At 43.1% G+C, this 16,106-nt stretch overlaps 1 protein-coding gene across 7 annotated transcripts in view; it reads right to left on the minus strand.

Annotated features, from left to right (window-relative positions):
* LOC140718236 (endothelin-converting enzyme 1-like) overlaps positions 1 to 16,106 on the minus strand; it is a 319,941-nt gene that overhangs the window by 106,812 nt on the left and 197,023 nt on the right. For 4 of the 7 annotated variants that reach the window (XM_073031724.1, XM_073031725.1, XM_073031727.1 and 1 more), the window contains exon 2: positions 9,440 to 9,526. In XM_073031724.1, coding sequence (XP_072887825.1) covers positions 9,440 to 9,526 — 87 coding nt within the window. Of the gene's footprint in view, positions 1 to 9,439; positions 10,080 to 16,106 lie in introns of those variants that run through there. The other 3 variants (XM_073031726.1, XM_073031728.1, XM_073031722.1) reach the window with 3 other exon arrangements.

The raw sequence follows: 16,106 nt of genomic DNA on the forward strand, positions 1-16,106 counted from the left end.
GATTCCCTGATTGAAAGGCCTGGATAGAGTGGATACAGAGAGGACGATTCCATTTTTAAGTGTGTCCAGGATCTGAAGGCACAGCCTCAGAATAAAGGGCCATCCCTAGAGGATTGTGACATTCTGGTATACCAAGCAACTTGGGAGAAAGTGCTGGACTTGATAATGCTTCAAATGTTGTAGATAACTAGCTCTTTCTTACTACATACAGTAATGTGTCGGTAGCAGGTCAGAACGACCTATGAAGACTGAATGAACAGAGTCAAGGCAGATGAAGTTTACTGTGGAGAAATGTCTGCTGACAGCAGCTCGCCAGAGTCTTAAGACTTCGGAGCTTCTGTTTGCGTTTTTGTAGTATTGAGTTTTTACAGAATAGAGTTCCTCACCCTATGTCAAACCCTCCATCTTTCACAGCTAGGCTTGGAACTGTCCATAGCAGAATTGAATAAATCCGTGATGAGGACTAGTCATTTGAACTGGATAGATGCTCTGATAAGGAGGTGGGGAAGAAGGGCGTGAAATGGACACAATAGCCCACGTGGCCTCCTCTATCAGAACCATCTTGGATTTTTTTTTAAATGCAGGTGGTTCACAAGAATAAGCTCAAGAATGAAAGGATTAATCGCTGAGGAACATTTGATGTTTCTGGGCCTGTACTTGATAAAGGGGAGATTTCATTGAAACCTATTGAATACTGCAAGGCTCAGATATAGATGTGGAGATGTTTCCATTAGTAGGAGAGTCTAGGATATAAAATAAAACATCAGAATAAAGGAATATCCCTTTAAAACTAACAGGAGGAGTAATTTCTTTAGCCAGAAGGTAGTTAATCAGTAGCATTTGTTGTCACCTTCATGGGAAGCCAAGTCATTGGGTGTATTTAAGGCACAGACTGATAGCTTCTTCATTGTTAAGGGGGTTAAAGCTTATGGGGAGAAGGTGGGGGGAAAATTAGCCATGATTGAATGCTTTTAAATGTTCTTCTTAAAAACAGAAAATAATTTTCTTCAGTATTCACCAGTGAGAGGGACTTTGAAGTTCGTGAGCACTGTATAAAACAGGTTGATATGCTAGAACATGTCAACATTAAGAAAGAGGATGTGTTTTGAAAAACATTAGGACAGATCATTCCCAGGACCAGGTGGGATATAGCCCAAGTTACAAGGAGAAAAGAGGGAAGAAACCGCTTTACCTTTGGCAATGATTTTTGCAAAGCTCAAAGTAAATTTATTATCAAAGTATGTATATGCCGCCATATACAACCCTGAGATTCATTTTCTTGTGTGCATTCACAGTAATTACAAGAAATACAATAGAATTTGTGGCAGGTGGAGGTAATCTCAGAAAAAAAATGTGAAGTGATTCACTTTGGAAGGCAGAATTCTTAGAGCAGAAGAACAGAGGAATCTTGGCGTCAGCACACCCATAGATCTCCCGAAGTTGTCACAGGTGATAGGAATATTAAGAATGCATATAGTGTTTTGGCTTTCATTAGTCAGGGAATTGGATTTCACAAAGGATACTACAGCTCAGTAAAGCATTGGTTAGACCACACTTGGAGTTTGTTTCCAGTTCTGGTCACCTCATAGTAGGAAGGATGTGGAAGCTTTAGAGAGGGTGCAGAGGAGATTTACTGGGTTGCTTCCTGGATTAGAGAGCATGACGTATGAAAGTAGATTGAATGAGCTCAGGCTTTTCACTTTGGAACAAGAGGATGGGAGGTGATTTGACAAAGGTGTACAAGATGACAAGTGGCATTGATTGAGAGGGTAGCCAGAATTTTTTTTCGCAGATGGAATGGGTAATATGGGGGAGGGGCAGAAGTTTAAGGTGATAGGTGGAAAGTATGGGGGATTGGAGATGTCAGAGGTAAGTTTCCTTTTACACAGACTGGTAGGGAAATGAAACACAATGCCAGAGGTAGTAGTAGAGGCAGACACATCAGGGATACCTAAGAAAACCTTAAGATAGGCATATGGATGATAGAAAAAGGGAGGGTTATACAAGAGGGAAGGATTAGATTAATCTAAAAGTAGATTAAATGGTTGGCACAACATCATGGGCTGAAGGGCCTGAATTGTTCCATGTTCCATGCTCTGTTAAAATGTTAGATACACCCAGCAGCTTTTCAGCATCAATGGGGAGAAAAATAGAGTCAACATTTCAGGTGTGTTCAAGTTGCGGAGAGAAAATTTTATTTATACTTTTTATTCAAAAGTAATATGCAGTAATTCAATATTAACAGAATGAAATTAAGATAGATAACTTAAGAAATTACAGTGTCACAGTTGCATTACAAGTGTGCAGATATACAAATATTTAAATATTAGAAGAGAAGTAAGAAAGAATTAAAAAAAATTACCTCAAACAGTCTAACAGGAGGGGTCATCACTTCCCTGGCTATAGGCTGATTCATTATAGAGCCTAACGGCCGAGGGTAAGAATGACGGTTAAATAAATATGATGGTTAAATAAATCAAAAAACTTGCTAACTGCAGAAAAAGAGTGAAACGGGATTATTTTCTCAACTTGGAGATTGTGAAGATCAGAGAATGGGCTGCACCAGGATATTAATTACATCTACAAGGAATTCATAAACAAGCATGGTTCTCAAAACAAATGAACTAAGTTAAGGAAGTAGGGGGAATTAAAAGCCTTACTGTGGCAGCCAGTACATCGATGGTAAAGTCTGGTTGGTTATGTGATACCCCTACATCAAGAACAGTCCAAGCTGAGAAAAATGCAATGAAGCAGAAAACCAATAGTTCTGGTGGGTCTTGGCCCAAAACGTCAACTGTTTATTTATTTCCACAGATGCTGCTTGACCAGCTGAGTTCCTCCAGCACTTTGAGTGTGTGGTTCTGGAGACTATTATTCACGCAAGATCAAAGGAAGAACAATCGTACTGATGTTTGGATTCTGAGAAAACACGAAGAACCTAGAGGTAAAGAGACAGTGCCATATTTATGGAGAGGTGAGCCTTTGGGTTCCATGGACAGACTGACTTCCATTTGTGTTGAGTATTGGTTTGTCATACTGTGTGCAGTCTACACAATAAATATGCTGTATCTAAAATCAACATTCATGTGTCACAAGTGACTTCTTGTAGCTGTAGACAAGGCTCTTCAGTTAAAGCAAAAGTAATTAAACAAATGATATAAATAATTGGCAGAATCTTGCAATATGTATGAATAAAGAGAGTATACGCAGGGTCACCAGCTTAATTCTGGGAATGGAGGGATAACTCATGAAGAAAGATCAAACGCATTAGGCCACAGTCACTGGCGTTCAGGAGAATGAGGGATCAACTTAATGAAACACAAAACTCCAACAGGTTTTGACAGGATCAGTGCAGGGGTGACACTGTCCTGGTTGGGTGTCTAGAACCAGGGATCACAGTCTCAACACAAGGACTAAGCAGCTTTTCACCTAGAGGACAACAAATTCTCTGGAACTCTGTACCCAGGGGAGCCATGGTGAATATATTAAAGACTATTTGATAACTTTTTGGCTGCTTGGGAAATCAAGGGACATGGGATTAGTGCAGGAAGTAGAAGATCAGCCACGAGCTTACCAAATGACAGAGCAGGCAGATAGTGCTGAATGCCATTCACTCCTTATATTCTTAAGCAATAATCAAGTTCCATAACTTCAGAGCCTTCCAGTTTGATGAAGGGTCTCGGACCAAAATGTTTACTGTTTACTCTTTTCCATAGATGCTACCTGGCCTGCTGAGTTCCTCCAGCATTTTGTGTGTTGCTTGGATTTCCAGCATCTGTAGATTTTCATGTGTTTGTGAGCCTTCTAATTTAATTGTTTCTTAGCACTTTATAATAATGGTTGCCTATTTGTCAATACCCACAATCCTACAAATCCCATGTTGCACTCACATTTCCCTTCCACAATTTAAAGTGTTTAAACTCTTCTACATTTTCTCTCAGTCTGATTTCTAATTTTTCTCTCTTTTTTAAAAAAAGACAAGCATTGTTCATACCACACAAAAAAAAATGGAGGAACTCAGCAAGTCAGACAGCATCTATAGAGGGGAACAAACAGTTGATGTTTCAGGCAGAGACCCTTCATCAGGACTGGAAAGGTAGGGGGAAGAAGCCGGAATCAGAAGATGGGGGAGGGGAAGGAGTACAAGCTTGCAAGTGATAGGTGAAGCCAGGTGAGGGGGAAAAGTAGGTGGGTGGGCGAGATGTGTTGTTCATCTAACCTGAGTGTGGCCTCATCATGGCAGTTGTGAAGGCCTTGGACTGATGTATCAGAATAAATCTGGGGGCTCTAATTGAATCACTTGATGTTACTTGGAGAAATAATAGAAGCTGGAATCCTGCCCCTTGCAGTGGTCATGTGAAGTGGCAGTCTTGTTCCAGACACTGAGGCTCACTTACACCGAGACACCAATTTATGGAAACTGGCCTAAAAGTCTAGATGGGGGTAACAAGATGAATTCTGCCTTCTAACGCAGTGTGCAGTTATGATCTGGAATTCATTGCCTGAAATGGAACTGGAATTAGAGTCAATAATAATTTTCACAGGAGGGGTGGGTGATTACTTAAAAAGGAAACATTTGGAGGAATGGGCAGGGAGGTTGGAATAAGCAGACAGTTTTCGAAGATGGATTAAATGGCCTTACTCCAAGGTGTAGAATGCCAGGGCTCGAAAGGCACCCCTGCCAGAAGTGTATTCAATTTTATGTTCACAATTTTTGAGATTTTTTTAAGAATTAAAAAAATATACTTTAAAAAGGGACTGTCATCAGACTCCAAGGCACCTTGGAGTAAACTTCTCCTCTTTCATATATATTCCTGCATCAGACGGACAAACACAATATGCAGAGACACTTTAGCAGATCCTTACTTTGATTAATGAACAAGGAATAACTCAGAAGTACTCCTTTTCTTAATCTAAAGTGAAAACACAACCACTTCACTCAGCTTCTTTGTTGAGAACAGCTTCAGAGTGAATGTTCTTTAGAAAATGGTTGAAAATTCAGAGGTCAGAAGGTAAATTTTGTATTTGTCATTTAAAGCCTCACTTTTTTTTTAATATAACTTGAAAATATTGGGATTAAGTTTTGGCTTGGCATTTACTGAGAGAGAAAACAGAAGAGTTAGAAGCCAAACTTCAGTTTGAAGAATCTAAGCTTGGAGAATTGGTTGGCTAAGTCGCCTGCTTATTGATGAGCTCAGTTGATAGAATGCTGATATCCTAGTCTCTTAGCAGCTACACTGTGTCTGGAGCCAATGCATAAACAATGGGAAGTTTCTGTGCCCAATATTCAAAGCCGCTCTGTGAGGTGCCCTTCCTGTAGCAAAGACAAATTCTGCACTCACTTCCCATTTGGTTACTGTCTTTAATCATCCCACTGGGATGCGTTAGTGTCAAGATTTGGCAGCGTAGTGGTTAGCACACTGCTTTGCAGTGCCGGTGACCCGCAGATCAGTTCCTGTCGGGAGTCTGTGCATTCGCCCTGTGACTGCATGGGTTTCCTCTGGTGCTCCGGATTCCTCCCACAGTCCAAAGATGTACCGCTTGTTTGGTTAATTGGTCATTGTAAATTGTGCTGCGATTGGGCCAAGTTTAATATTGGGCTGGTGTGGTATACTGTGTCCGGTGCTCCCGGTGTGGCCTTTTATATATTGGTGAGACCCAACGCAGACTGGGAGACCATTTCGCTGAACATCTACGCTCTCTCCGCCACAGAAAGCAGGATCTCCCAGTGGCCACACGTTTTAATTCCACGTCCCATTCCCATTCTGATATGTCTATCCATGGCCTCCTCTACTGTCAAGATGAAGCCACACTCAGGCTGGAGGAACAACACCTTATATACCGGCTGGGTAGCCTCTAACCTGATGGCATGAACATTGACTTCTCTAACTTCTGCTAATGCCCCTCCTCCCCTTCTTACCCCATCCCTGACATATTTAGTTGTTTGGTTTTTTTTTTCTCTCTCTCTCTCTCTGCCCATCACTCTGCCTGTTCTCCATCTCCCTCTGGTGCTCCCCTCCCCCTTTCTTTCTCCCTAGGCCTCCCATCCCATGACCCTTTCCCTTCTCCAGCTCTGTATCACTTTTGCCAATCACCTTTTAGCTTCATCCCACCCGCTCCGGTCTTCTCCTATCATTTTGCATTTCCCCCTCCTACTTTCAAATCTCTTAGTATCTTTCCTTTCAGTTAGTCCTGACGAAGGGTCTCGGCCTGAAACGTCGACAGTGCTTCTCCCTATAGACGCTGCCTGGCCTGCTGTGTTCCACCAGCATTTTGTGTGTGTTGTTTAATATTGGGCGACTGCTGGGTGGCGCAGCTCAAAAATAATTAGTAACTTGAGGGTTATGAATGAAACCCCACCTCTGGTGTAAAAAATTAAGGGAATAATAACCAGCACAGCTGGCAGGATTAAGCATTAATTGAAGATGCTTTGTGTTATTATGCTTAGTTTACTGAACATTTGAACATCAGATGTTCACCATGTTCTTATCATGCACACCCAATGAACTCTATGACCTTGAGAGGATCCCATGACAAAAGTGATGCTGTTAATACCTATACAACACTTTTCCAAGTCCTCTGGATCTCCCAGAGTGTATACCAGCCAATGAAGTCCTTTAGATTTTACGAAAGCTATTTGGGAGCTGTAAAATTGTGCAGCTAGATTTACAAAGAGCAGTGTGGGGCAACAGGCAGCCAATTCAGATGCTGAATGGCTTGGTTTTGGCCGCATGAATCTGGAAAGCATTCTCATTTTTGGGGTTGAATGGAATTATGCCGATTTTCTCATTGAACCAGTCCAGACTGGAAATCCCAGTTGTGAATAACTCCTTCATGTTTGATGCATTGTGTAAGGAGGCCTGTTTGGCTGCATCCAGAGCAATTTTGGATTGTCAAGGGGTCTTTGAGTACTCCCAGGTTGCCTAGGTGGAGCTTGTTGGGCTTTTTATTTGACAGTGATTTACTAGTGTCCAACCTTCCAATGAGCCAACCCCTCACAATGCACTTAACCTCCAAATAATCTTCTGCTGCTGATCATGCCTAGCAAAACCATGGCAGTGCCAACTATCTCCAGGTGTGTAACTCTTCAAAAGCTCCAATATCTGAGCATCTCTAATCTCTAGTAATTGTCTCTACTCTTTCAGATTAGGGCACATGATACACGATGGGGTATGGACAATGGATGAAGAGTGACACCTGATGAATCGGCTTTGTCAGAACTCTGCTGAAGTCGACCCTGTCACCAGTGCTCTGTGCAAAATCTGCTTGTGTGTGAATAAAGGTGAGGTGAATTTCTAGACCACACACTTTTGGGTGCTGGGTGAGAGATGGATCTTGGCTTTGGTGAACCCCTATTCCTTTTCAAATAGTACCTCGTTACTTTCCAATCACAGGGGCATCCTGAGCATTCTCTGTGTGTAGCGGTTCAAGAAAGGAGCTCACTGCTTCACTACTTCTCAGCTCTTGTGACCTATGTTCACTCCTGACCTCCATTGCTGTCTGTGTGGAATTTGTAAATTCTCCCTGTGAATGTGTGGGTTTCAGTCAGATGCTTCTAGTTTCCTCCCATATTCCAAATCTAGGCAGTCTGGGAGATATATCAATAAATCAATTCTAGTGAGTAGGAGAGGGTGGAATTGGTAGGGGTGGGGTGGGACTGATTTCATAGCAACTTTGAGATGTGGGTTTGATTGTTGGCACAGAAGCAGTGAGATTAAGGGCCTGTTTCTGTCCTGTACGAATCCACCACCTCCCTCATGTATTAGCCATTTCCATCCTGGGGTAAAGGCTCTGGATGTCCACTCTATGCCTCTAAACTGATAAACTGATCAAGTTGCCTCTCATCTTCCTTCACTTCAAAGAGAAAAGCCCTGGCTTCCACAACCTTTCCTCAGAAGATGTGATCTGTAATCCAGGCAGCATCCTGGTAAAAATCCTCTGCACTTTCTCCAAAACTTCCACGTCCTTCTTGTGAGGTGATGGAAATGGAACACAATACTCCAAGAGTACCAGGGTTTTATAGAGTTGCAACAATACCTTGCGGCTCTCTGACTAACAAAAACCAGCACACCTTGTGTCTTTTTAACCGCCATTTGGACTTATCACGTGTACATCGAAACAGAGTGAAATATGTTGCTTGTGTTAAGAACCAACTCAACCCAAGGATGTGCTGGGGCAGCCCACAAGTGTTGCCACATATCCTGGCATCAACATAGCAGATCCACAACATCAGAACAACATAAGCAATAGCAACAACAAAAACAGAAACAAGTCAACAGCAGCCAAACAAGCCCCTTTCCTCCTTTGCATGCACCCACACAGACAGGGCTCTGCTTTTCCTAGTGTAGACTCCTCACTCAACTTTGAGGAATCGATAGACCCTCTGACCCCTCTGTTCCTCCACACTGCAAATAATCCTGTACTCTACTTTCAAGTTCGGCCTTAAAGGTGCATCACTTCACACTTTCCTGGATTGAACTCCATCTGCCACTTCTCTGCCCAGCTTTGCATCCTATCAATGTTCCATTGTAACCCACGGCAACCTTCTAAACTATCCACAACACCACCAACCTTTGTGTCATCTACAAACGTATTAACCCACCCTTCTACTTCCTCACCCAAGTAATTGATAAGTAACATCGAACTGGGGGTCAAGAACAGGTCTCAATGTAACACCACTGATCACCACCTTCTATGCAGATTAGACTCCATTTACCACTCTCTGCCTTCTCATCTAACTTAACATCTAAGGTAAGTGTCATTACACTTCTGGCACTAACATAGAGTGCCCACGACTCGTTAACCCCATCTGCACATCTTTGGAATTTGGGAGGAAACAGGAGTACTCAAAAGGAGACCCACACTGTTTAGGTGAGGATGTACAAAATTCATTACAGACAGTGGCGGAGAAGGCAAGGGAATGGGGTTAAAAGGCATCAACCATAATGGCCCATTTCAGCTCCTCTGCCTTATGGTCTTACGGAGTTTTATAAGGCTTCAGGAAGCTGTGCAAGAGCTTCGTGAAGGATCAAGTAGCTAGGGTTGCTCATGATGACAGGTAGCTTTTACTGCAATGCTGATGTGCTCCGAGGGTGTACAGATTTCCCAGATGAGGTGAGGGTGGATAAAGAGGAGAAGGGTGGAAAAAAAAATCACTGATAAATGCAATAGCATCTCCCATGTAAGGAAAAGTAAATAAAACAAACTATTAAAATGTCAATGAAAAGAAGAAGATTCCAAGGTGAAAAATTAGTCAAGGTAAATCAAGACTTACTAGATCTCATAGCTTAGTTTAAAGTTACATTTTCTAAACTTAGCAGTCAGTGTTACGCACCGAAAGGAACTCAGTGCTTGGGAGGTACAGGCAATTTTTAAATACTGTGGGTATAAAAGGTAAAACTTCATGTTGCCGTTTACGAAGGTTAAACAGACATCCTACCTGTCTGCTCACTGGATAAATTTCATCTTCAGCCATGGAGCTGATCAGGTCATCCTCGTCGAAGGTGGCCTGCCTGTAGGTTGACATCTGTAGAACCAAAGAGCAAATGGATTTTCTGAGTGCTTCCATCTTTCTCAGCCAGACTACAAGGGTCTGCCATATGATATAGCATCAGGTCAGGTGAAAGCTACAATAACCCACCAAGGTTTAATCCATCGGATCTGCTGCTGCATGTAGCATGCCAAACCACCCCTGAACACACCAAAGTCTTTCAGATGTAAACACTGATCAGATTAGCTCCCAGAACTCATAGTGCCAGACTCCTTTCTCCTTTGTATGGCAACTTGTTTTTCTCTGTGGCAACAAGATCGACTGAAGCACCTCTTGGAGCCAGAAACTGGAGTATTTTAAATTGCTTGCATAGTGCGTCACAACTTCCTTGTTCTTATGAGTTTCCACATAGGTATCTGTGGACAGTCAAAGCAAATATCCTGCATAGAAACAAACAACTGTACTTGCTTGTCAAAAATCTTTCGTTACTTATCAAATTTGAAATTTCTTTTGTTAAACTAGCCGTATTTCAGAGGGGGGAACTTGTTAAGACATTCCTGCGGAGCTCCGCAGTCAGCGTCCTTCCAATTATCTGCTGTCAGATCTGACTTTCACCAATAAACTCCCCAGGTGAAACAAAGGCACTGGCTTAACCCTTTCAATAACTGACTTCAGCTCTCAGCAAGGTCTTGCGAAAGGGCTGTTAACATTACAAACAATCTCACACGCATGTGGAGTTGATGCCCAACCGGTTTTACAATAAATCTGCCCAACCCATGATCCTATGCCATTTGGACATTCTGGGGCAACAAGAGTTTTTGGTTTGCAGATCTAGGTGTGCTTTGTGTTCTAAGGTTTAAGGCAATTTTCAGATCAATTACACAATTAAAAATAATTAAACAGCATAGTATAATGTTAAAACAAAAAACAGAATACTCTCAGAACCTGCAGGTCAAATAGCTTCTGTGGAGACAAAAGGTGAAGGTCTATGTTTCTGGTCAAGGCCTGCATCAGGACTGAGGGGGGAACTGGAAGGACTGGCGTGGTACAGCAGTATATGGGGAAGTGGGAACGAGGCTGGTTGGTGATGGGCAGAACCAGGTGAGGAGGGTTTGATGGGCAGATGGAACTAGGTGGAAGAGGGTGAGATAAATGAACAAATGGAGAAGAAAACTAGATGGACAGGTGTGGTGAACTACATATACCTGTCTGGACACCCCCCCCCCCCCACCCGCTGACTGCTCCTGTGGCTCCTCCCACAGACCCCTGTATGAAGGCAATTGGAGGCACTGCTCCTCCCTCAGTCTCCAGGATGTTGTGTGATGGTCTCTTGCTGCTGATAGTGCTTTCTCTTCCAGCTAATAAAAGCCTATCTCTCGCCTCACGTCTCCGAGAGTTATTGATGGTGCATCAACAGGTGAGTGCATATGAAAGAGAAGGCGGTGGGTGTGGGTAAAGCATTAAAGGGCAATCTAATCTGCATAAAATTGTGTTGGAAGTTACCCAAGTGGATAATAATATGTTGTTCTTCCAATTTGTATTTAGCCTCTCCATGGAAATGTAGAAGATAAAGGACGGATAGATCAACATGGGATTGGACAGTAAAGTTAAAATAATTTAAGAAAGTTTGGGATAGCCACTGCTGACATAGCACAGGTACTCCACAGAATGGTGACTTAGTCTGCATGTGATTTTACCAATTTAGAGGAGACCAACCCGTGAGCACTAAATGCAGTAGACCAGGTTGGAAGAGGCGCAGGTGAACCAGGAAGATGAGGCACTGGATGCCTTAAAAGTTAATGAAGGTAGATAAATCCCCAGGGCCTGATCAGGTATATCTCGACAGATGATTCTGTGGACGCAGGAAAGAATCACGGATGGTAGTTTGCCTCCCATGTGCCAGGGTACGGGATGTTTCCGATCGCGTCCATAATACCTTGAAATAGGAAGGAGAACAGCCACAGGTCGTGGTACATATTGTACCAATGACATAGGTAGGAAAAGGGAGGTGGTCCTGGAAACAGACTACAGGGAGTTAGGAAGGAAGTTGAGATGCAGGACCACAAAAGTCGTAATCTCAGGATTATTGCCTATGCCACGTGACAGTGAGTATAGGAATGGAATGAGATGTAGGATAAATGTGTGGCTGAAGGATTTGAGCAGGGAACAGGGATTCAGATTTCTGGATCATTGGGATCTCCTTTGGGGCAGGTGTGACCTGTACAAAAAAGACGGGTTGCACTTGAATCCTAGGGGGACCAATATCCTGGTGGGGAGGTTTGCTAAGGCTATTGGGGAGAGTTTAAACTAGAATTGCTGGGGGTAGGAACCAAACTGAAGAGATGGAGGAAAGGATGGTTGGCTTACAAAATACAGAAAGCTTGGAGACAGTGCGAGAGGGAGGATAGGCAGTTGATAGAGAAGGAACGCGCTCAGACCGATGGTTTGAGATGTGTCTTTTTTAATGCAAGGAGTATTATGAACAAAGCGGATGAGTTTAGAGCGTGGATCAGCACTTGGAGCTATGATGTTGTGGCCATTACAAAGACTTAGATGGTGCAGGGGCTGGAATAGCTAATTCAAGTGCCAGGCTTTAGATGTTTCAGAAAGGACAGGAAGGGAGGCAAAAGAGGTGGGGGCATAGCACTGTTGATCAGAGATAGTGTCACAGCTGCAGAAAAGGAGGAAGTCATGGACAGGTGGAAGTTAGGAATAGGAAGGGGCCAATAACTCTACGGAGTGTTGTTTATAGACCACCCAATAGTAACAGGGATATCGAGGAACAGATAGGGAGACAGATTCTGCAAAGGTGTAACAGTAATCGGGTTGTTGTGTGGGAGATTTTAATTTATCAAATATTCATTGGCATCTCCCTAGAGTGAGGAGTTTAGATGGGGCGGAGTTTGTTAGGTGTGTTCAGGAAGGTTTCTTGACACAATATGTAGATAAGCCTACAAGAAGAGAGGCTGTACTTGATCTCGTATTGGGAAATGAACCTGGTCACGTTCAGGTCTCTCAGTGGGAGAGCATTTTGGAGATAGTGATCATAATTCTATCTCCTTTACCATTGCATTGGAGATGGATAGGAACAGGCAAGTTAAGGAAACGTTTAATTGGAGTAAGGGAAAATATGAGGCTATCAGGCAGGAACATGGAAGCATAAATTGGAAACAGATGTTCTCAGTGAAATGTGGTAAATATTCAGGGGATATTTGTGTGGGGTTCTGCATAGGTACGTTACAATGAGACAGGGAAAGGATGGTAGGGTACAGGAACCATGGTGTACAAAGGCTGTTGTAAATCTAGTCAAGAAGAAGAGTTTATGAAAGGTTAAAAAAACTAGGTTATGATAGAGATCTGGAAGATCATAAGGCTAGCAGGAAGGAGCTTAAGAATGAAATTAGAAGAGCCAGAAGGGGCCATGAGAAGGCCTTGGCGGACAGGATTAAGGAAAATCCCAAGGCATTCTACAAGTATGTGACGATCAAGAGGATAAGATGTGAGAGAATAGAACCAATTAAGTCTGACAGTGGAAAAGTGTGTATGGAACCAGAGAAAATAGCAGAGGTACTTAATGAATACTTTACTTCAGTATTCACTACGGAAAAGGATTTTGGCAATTGTAGGGATGACTTGCAACTGACTGAAAAGTTTGAGCATAATAGATATTAAGGAAGAGGATGTGCTGGAGCTTTTGGAAAGCATCAAGTTGGATAAGTCACCGGGACCAGACAGAATGTACCCCAGGCTACTGTGGGAAGTGAAGGAGGAGATTGCTGAGCCTCTGGCGATGATCTTCACATCATCAATGAGGATGGATGATAGGAAATGTCACGCCACTTTTTTAAAAAGGTTGTAGGCAAAAGACGGGCAATTATAGGCCAGTTAGCTTAACATCTGTAGTTGGGAAAATGCTTGAAGCTGTCATTAAGGAAGAAATAGCGAAACATTTAGAAAGGAGTGGTTCCATTAGACAGATGCAGCATGGATTCAGAAATGGCAGGTCCTGTTTGACAAACTTACTGGAGTTCTTTGAGGACATAATGAGTGTAGTGGATAGAGGGGAACAGGTGGATGTCATAAACTTAGATTTCCAGAAGGTATTCGATAAGGTGCCGCACAAGAGACATAAATAAGATATGGATGCAAGGAGTCGGAGGAAGTGTATCAGCATGGATAGTGGATTGGTTAACCAATATAAAGCAGAGAGTTGGTATAAATGGGTGTTTCGCCAGTTGGCAGTCAGTGGTGAGTGGGGTGCCGCAGGGGTCAGTGCTGGGCCCGCAGCTGTTTACCATTTACATTGATGATTTGGAAGAGGGGACTGAGTGTAGCGTAGCAAAATTTGCTGATGACACTAAACTGAGTGGAAAAGCAAATTGTACAGAAGATGTGGAGAGTCTGCAGAGGGATATAGATAGGTTGAGTGAGTGGGTCAAGGGATTGAATTCAAGAGCAGGGAGGTCAAGCTGCAACTATACAGGGTACTGGTGAAGCCGCACCTGGAGTACTGTGTGTATTTCTGGTCTCCATACTTGAGGAAGGATATATTGGCTTTGGAGGCAGTGCAGAGGAGGTCCACCAGGTTGGTTCCAGAGATGAAGGGGTTAACCTATGAGGAGAGATTGAGTCACTTGGAATTCAGAAGAGTGAGAGGGGATCTTATAGAAACATACAAAATTTTGAAAGGGATAGATAAGGTAGAAGTAGGAAAGTTGTTTCCATTGGTAGGTGAAGCTAGATTCAGGGGAGAAGATTTAGGATGGAGATGAGGAAAAACTGTTTTTCCCAGAGAGTGGTGAATCTGTGGAATTCCCTGCCCAGAGAAGCAGTTGAGGCTTCTTCACTAAATATATTTAAGATCCAGTTAGATAGGTTTTTACATAGTAGGGGAATTAAGGGTTATGGGGAAAAGGCAGGTAGATGGAGCTGAGCTTACCGACAGATCAGCCACGATCTTATTGAATGGCAGGGCAGGCTCGATGGGCCAGATGGCCCACTCCTGCTCCTAGTTCTTATGGGGGAAGATTCTGGAGGATTGGAGGGTTGTGGATGTTGTTCCCTTATTCAAGAAAGGGAGTGGAGATAGCCCAGGAAATTATAGACCAGTGAGTCTTACTTCAGTGGTTGGTAAGTTGATGGAGAAGATCATGAGAGGCATGATTTATGAACATTTGGAAAGGCATAATATGACTAGGAATAGTCAGCATGGCTTTGTCAAGGGCAGGTCGTGCCTGATTGAATTTTTTGAGGATGTGACTAAACACATTGATGAAGGTAGAGCAGTAAACGTAGTGTATATGGATTTCAGCAAGGCATTTGATAAGGCCTCCCATACAAGGCTTATTGAGAAAGTAAGGAGGCATGGGATCCAAGGGGACATTATTTTGTGGATTCAGAACTGGCTTGCCCACAGAAGGTGAAGAGTAGTTGCAGATGGGTCCTATTCTGCATGGAGGTCGGTGACCAGTGGTGTGCCTCAGGGACCTGTCCTTGGACCCTTCCCTTCATGATTTTTATAAATGACCTGGATTAGGAAGTGGACGGATGGGTTAGTGAATTTGCTGATGACACAAAGGTTAGGGGTGCTGTGACTCTGTGGTTAAGAAGGCATACAGTGCATTGGCCTTCAACAACCATGGGATTGAGCTTAAGAGCTGAGAGGTAATGTTGCATTTATAAAGGACCCTGGTCAGACCCTACTTGGAGTACTGTGCTCAATTCTGGTTGCCTCACTACAGGAAGGATGTGGCAATGATAGAAAGGGTGCGGAGGAGATTTACAAGGATGTTGCCTGGATTGGGGAGCATGCCTTATGAAAACAGGTTGAGTGAACTTGGCCTTTTTTCTTTGGAGCGACAGAGGATGAGAGGTGACTTGATAGGAGGTGTACAAGATAATGAGAGGCATTGATAATGTGGATAGTCAGAGGCTTTTTCCCAGGGCTGAAATGGCTAGCATGAGAGGGCATAGTTTTAAGGTGTTTGGAAGTAGATGTAGAGAAGATGTCAGGGATAAGTTTTTTTTTACTCAGAGAGTGGTGAGTGCGTGGAATGGGCTGCTGGCAGCAGTGCTGGAGGTGGAAACGATAGGGTCTGTTAACAGACTCCTGGATAGAAAAATAGAGGGCTATGGGTCAGCCTAGGTAGTTCTAAAATAAGGACATGTTTGGCACAGCTTTGTAGGCCGCAAGGCCTGTATTATGTTGTACGTTTTCTATGTTTCTAAGAACATTGTGGGAATCAGCTGCTGAAGGATGAAATGGACACACATGAGAAGCGGAAGAGGAAATATTTGACAGTGTTACAGGAAGAGGTGGTAAATGTGTAATGCAGGGACTTATCAGACCGAAATATTTTTCTCCTTGTGCTGTTTTTAAAGCCGACCATTTAGACAGGAATCTGCAATCATGTTCAACATGGTACATATGCACTTTGTTCTTTTGGTTGGATGTGGTCCAAACAACCCCTAAACTAGCACAACCTTGATGAAGCACAACGGTTAAATGGAGAGCAATTAACCTGGAGTGTTTGCATGTAAAGGCTCTTATTCAAATCATGAAATGGTTGAGGCCATTCAGCTCAACTTCCCAATGCAATATCAAAGCACTACAGAC

This window comes from Hemitrygon akajei, chromosome 29, assembly GCF_048418815.1.
Source record: "Hemitrygon akajei chromosome 29, sHemAka1.3, whole genome shotgun sequence".
Lineage (NCBI taxonomy): Eukaryota > Metazoa > Chordata > Chondrichthyes > Myliobatiformes > Dasyatidae > Hemitrygon > Hemitrygon akajei.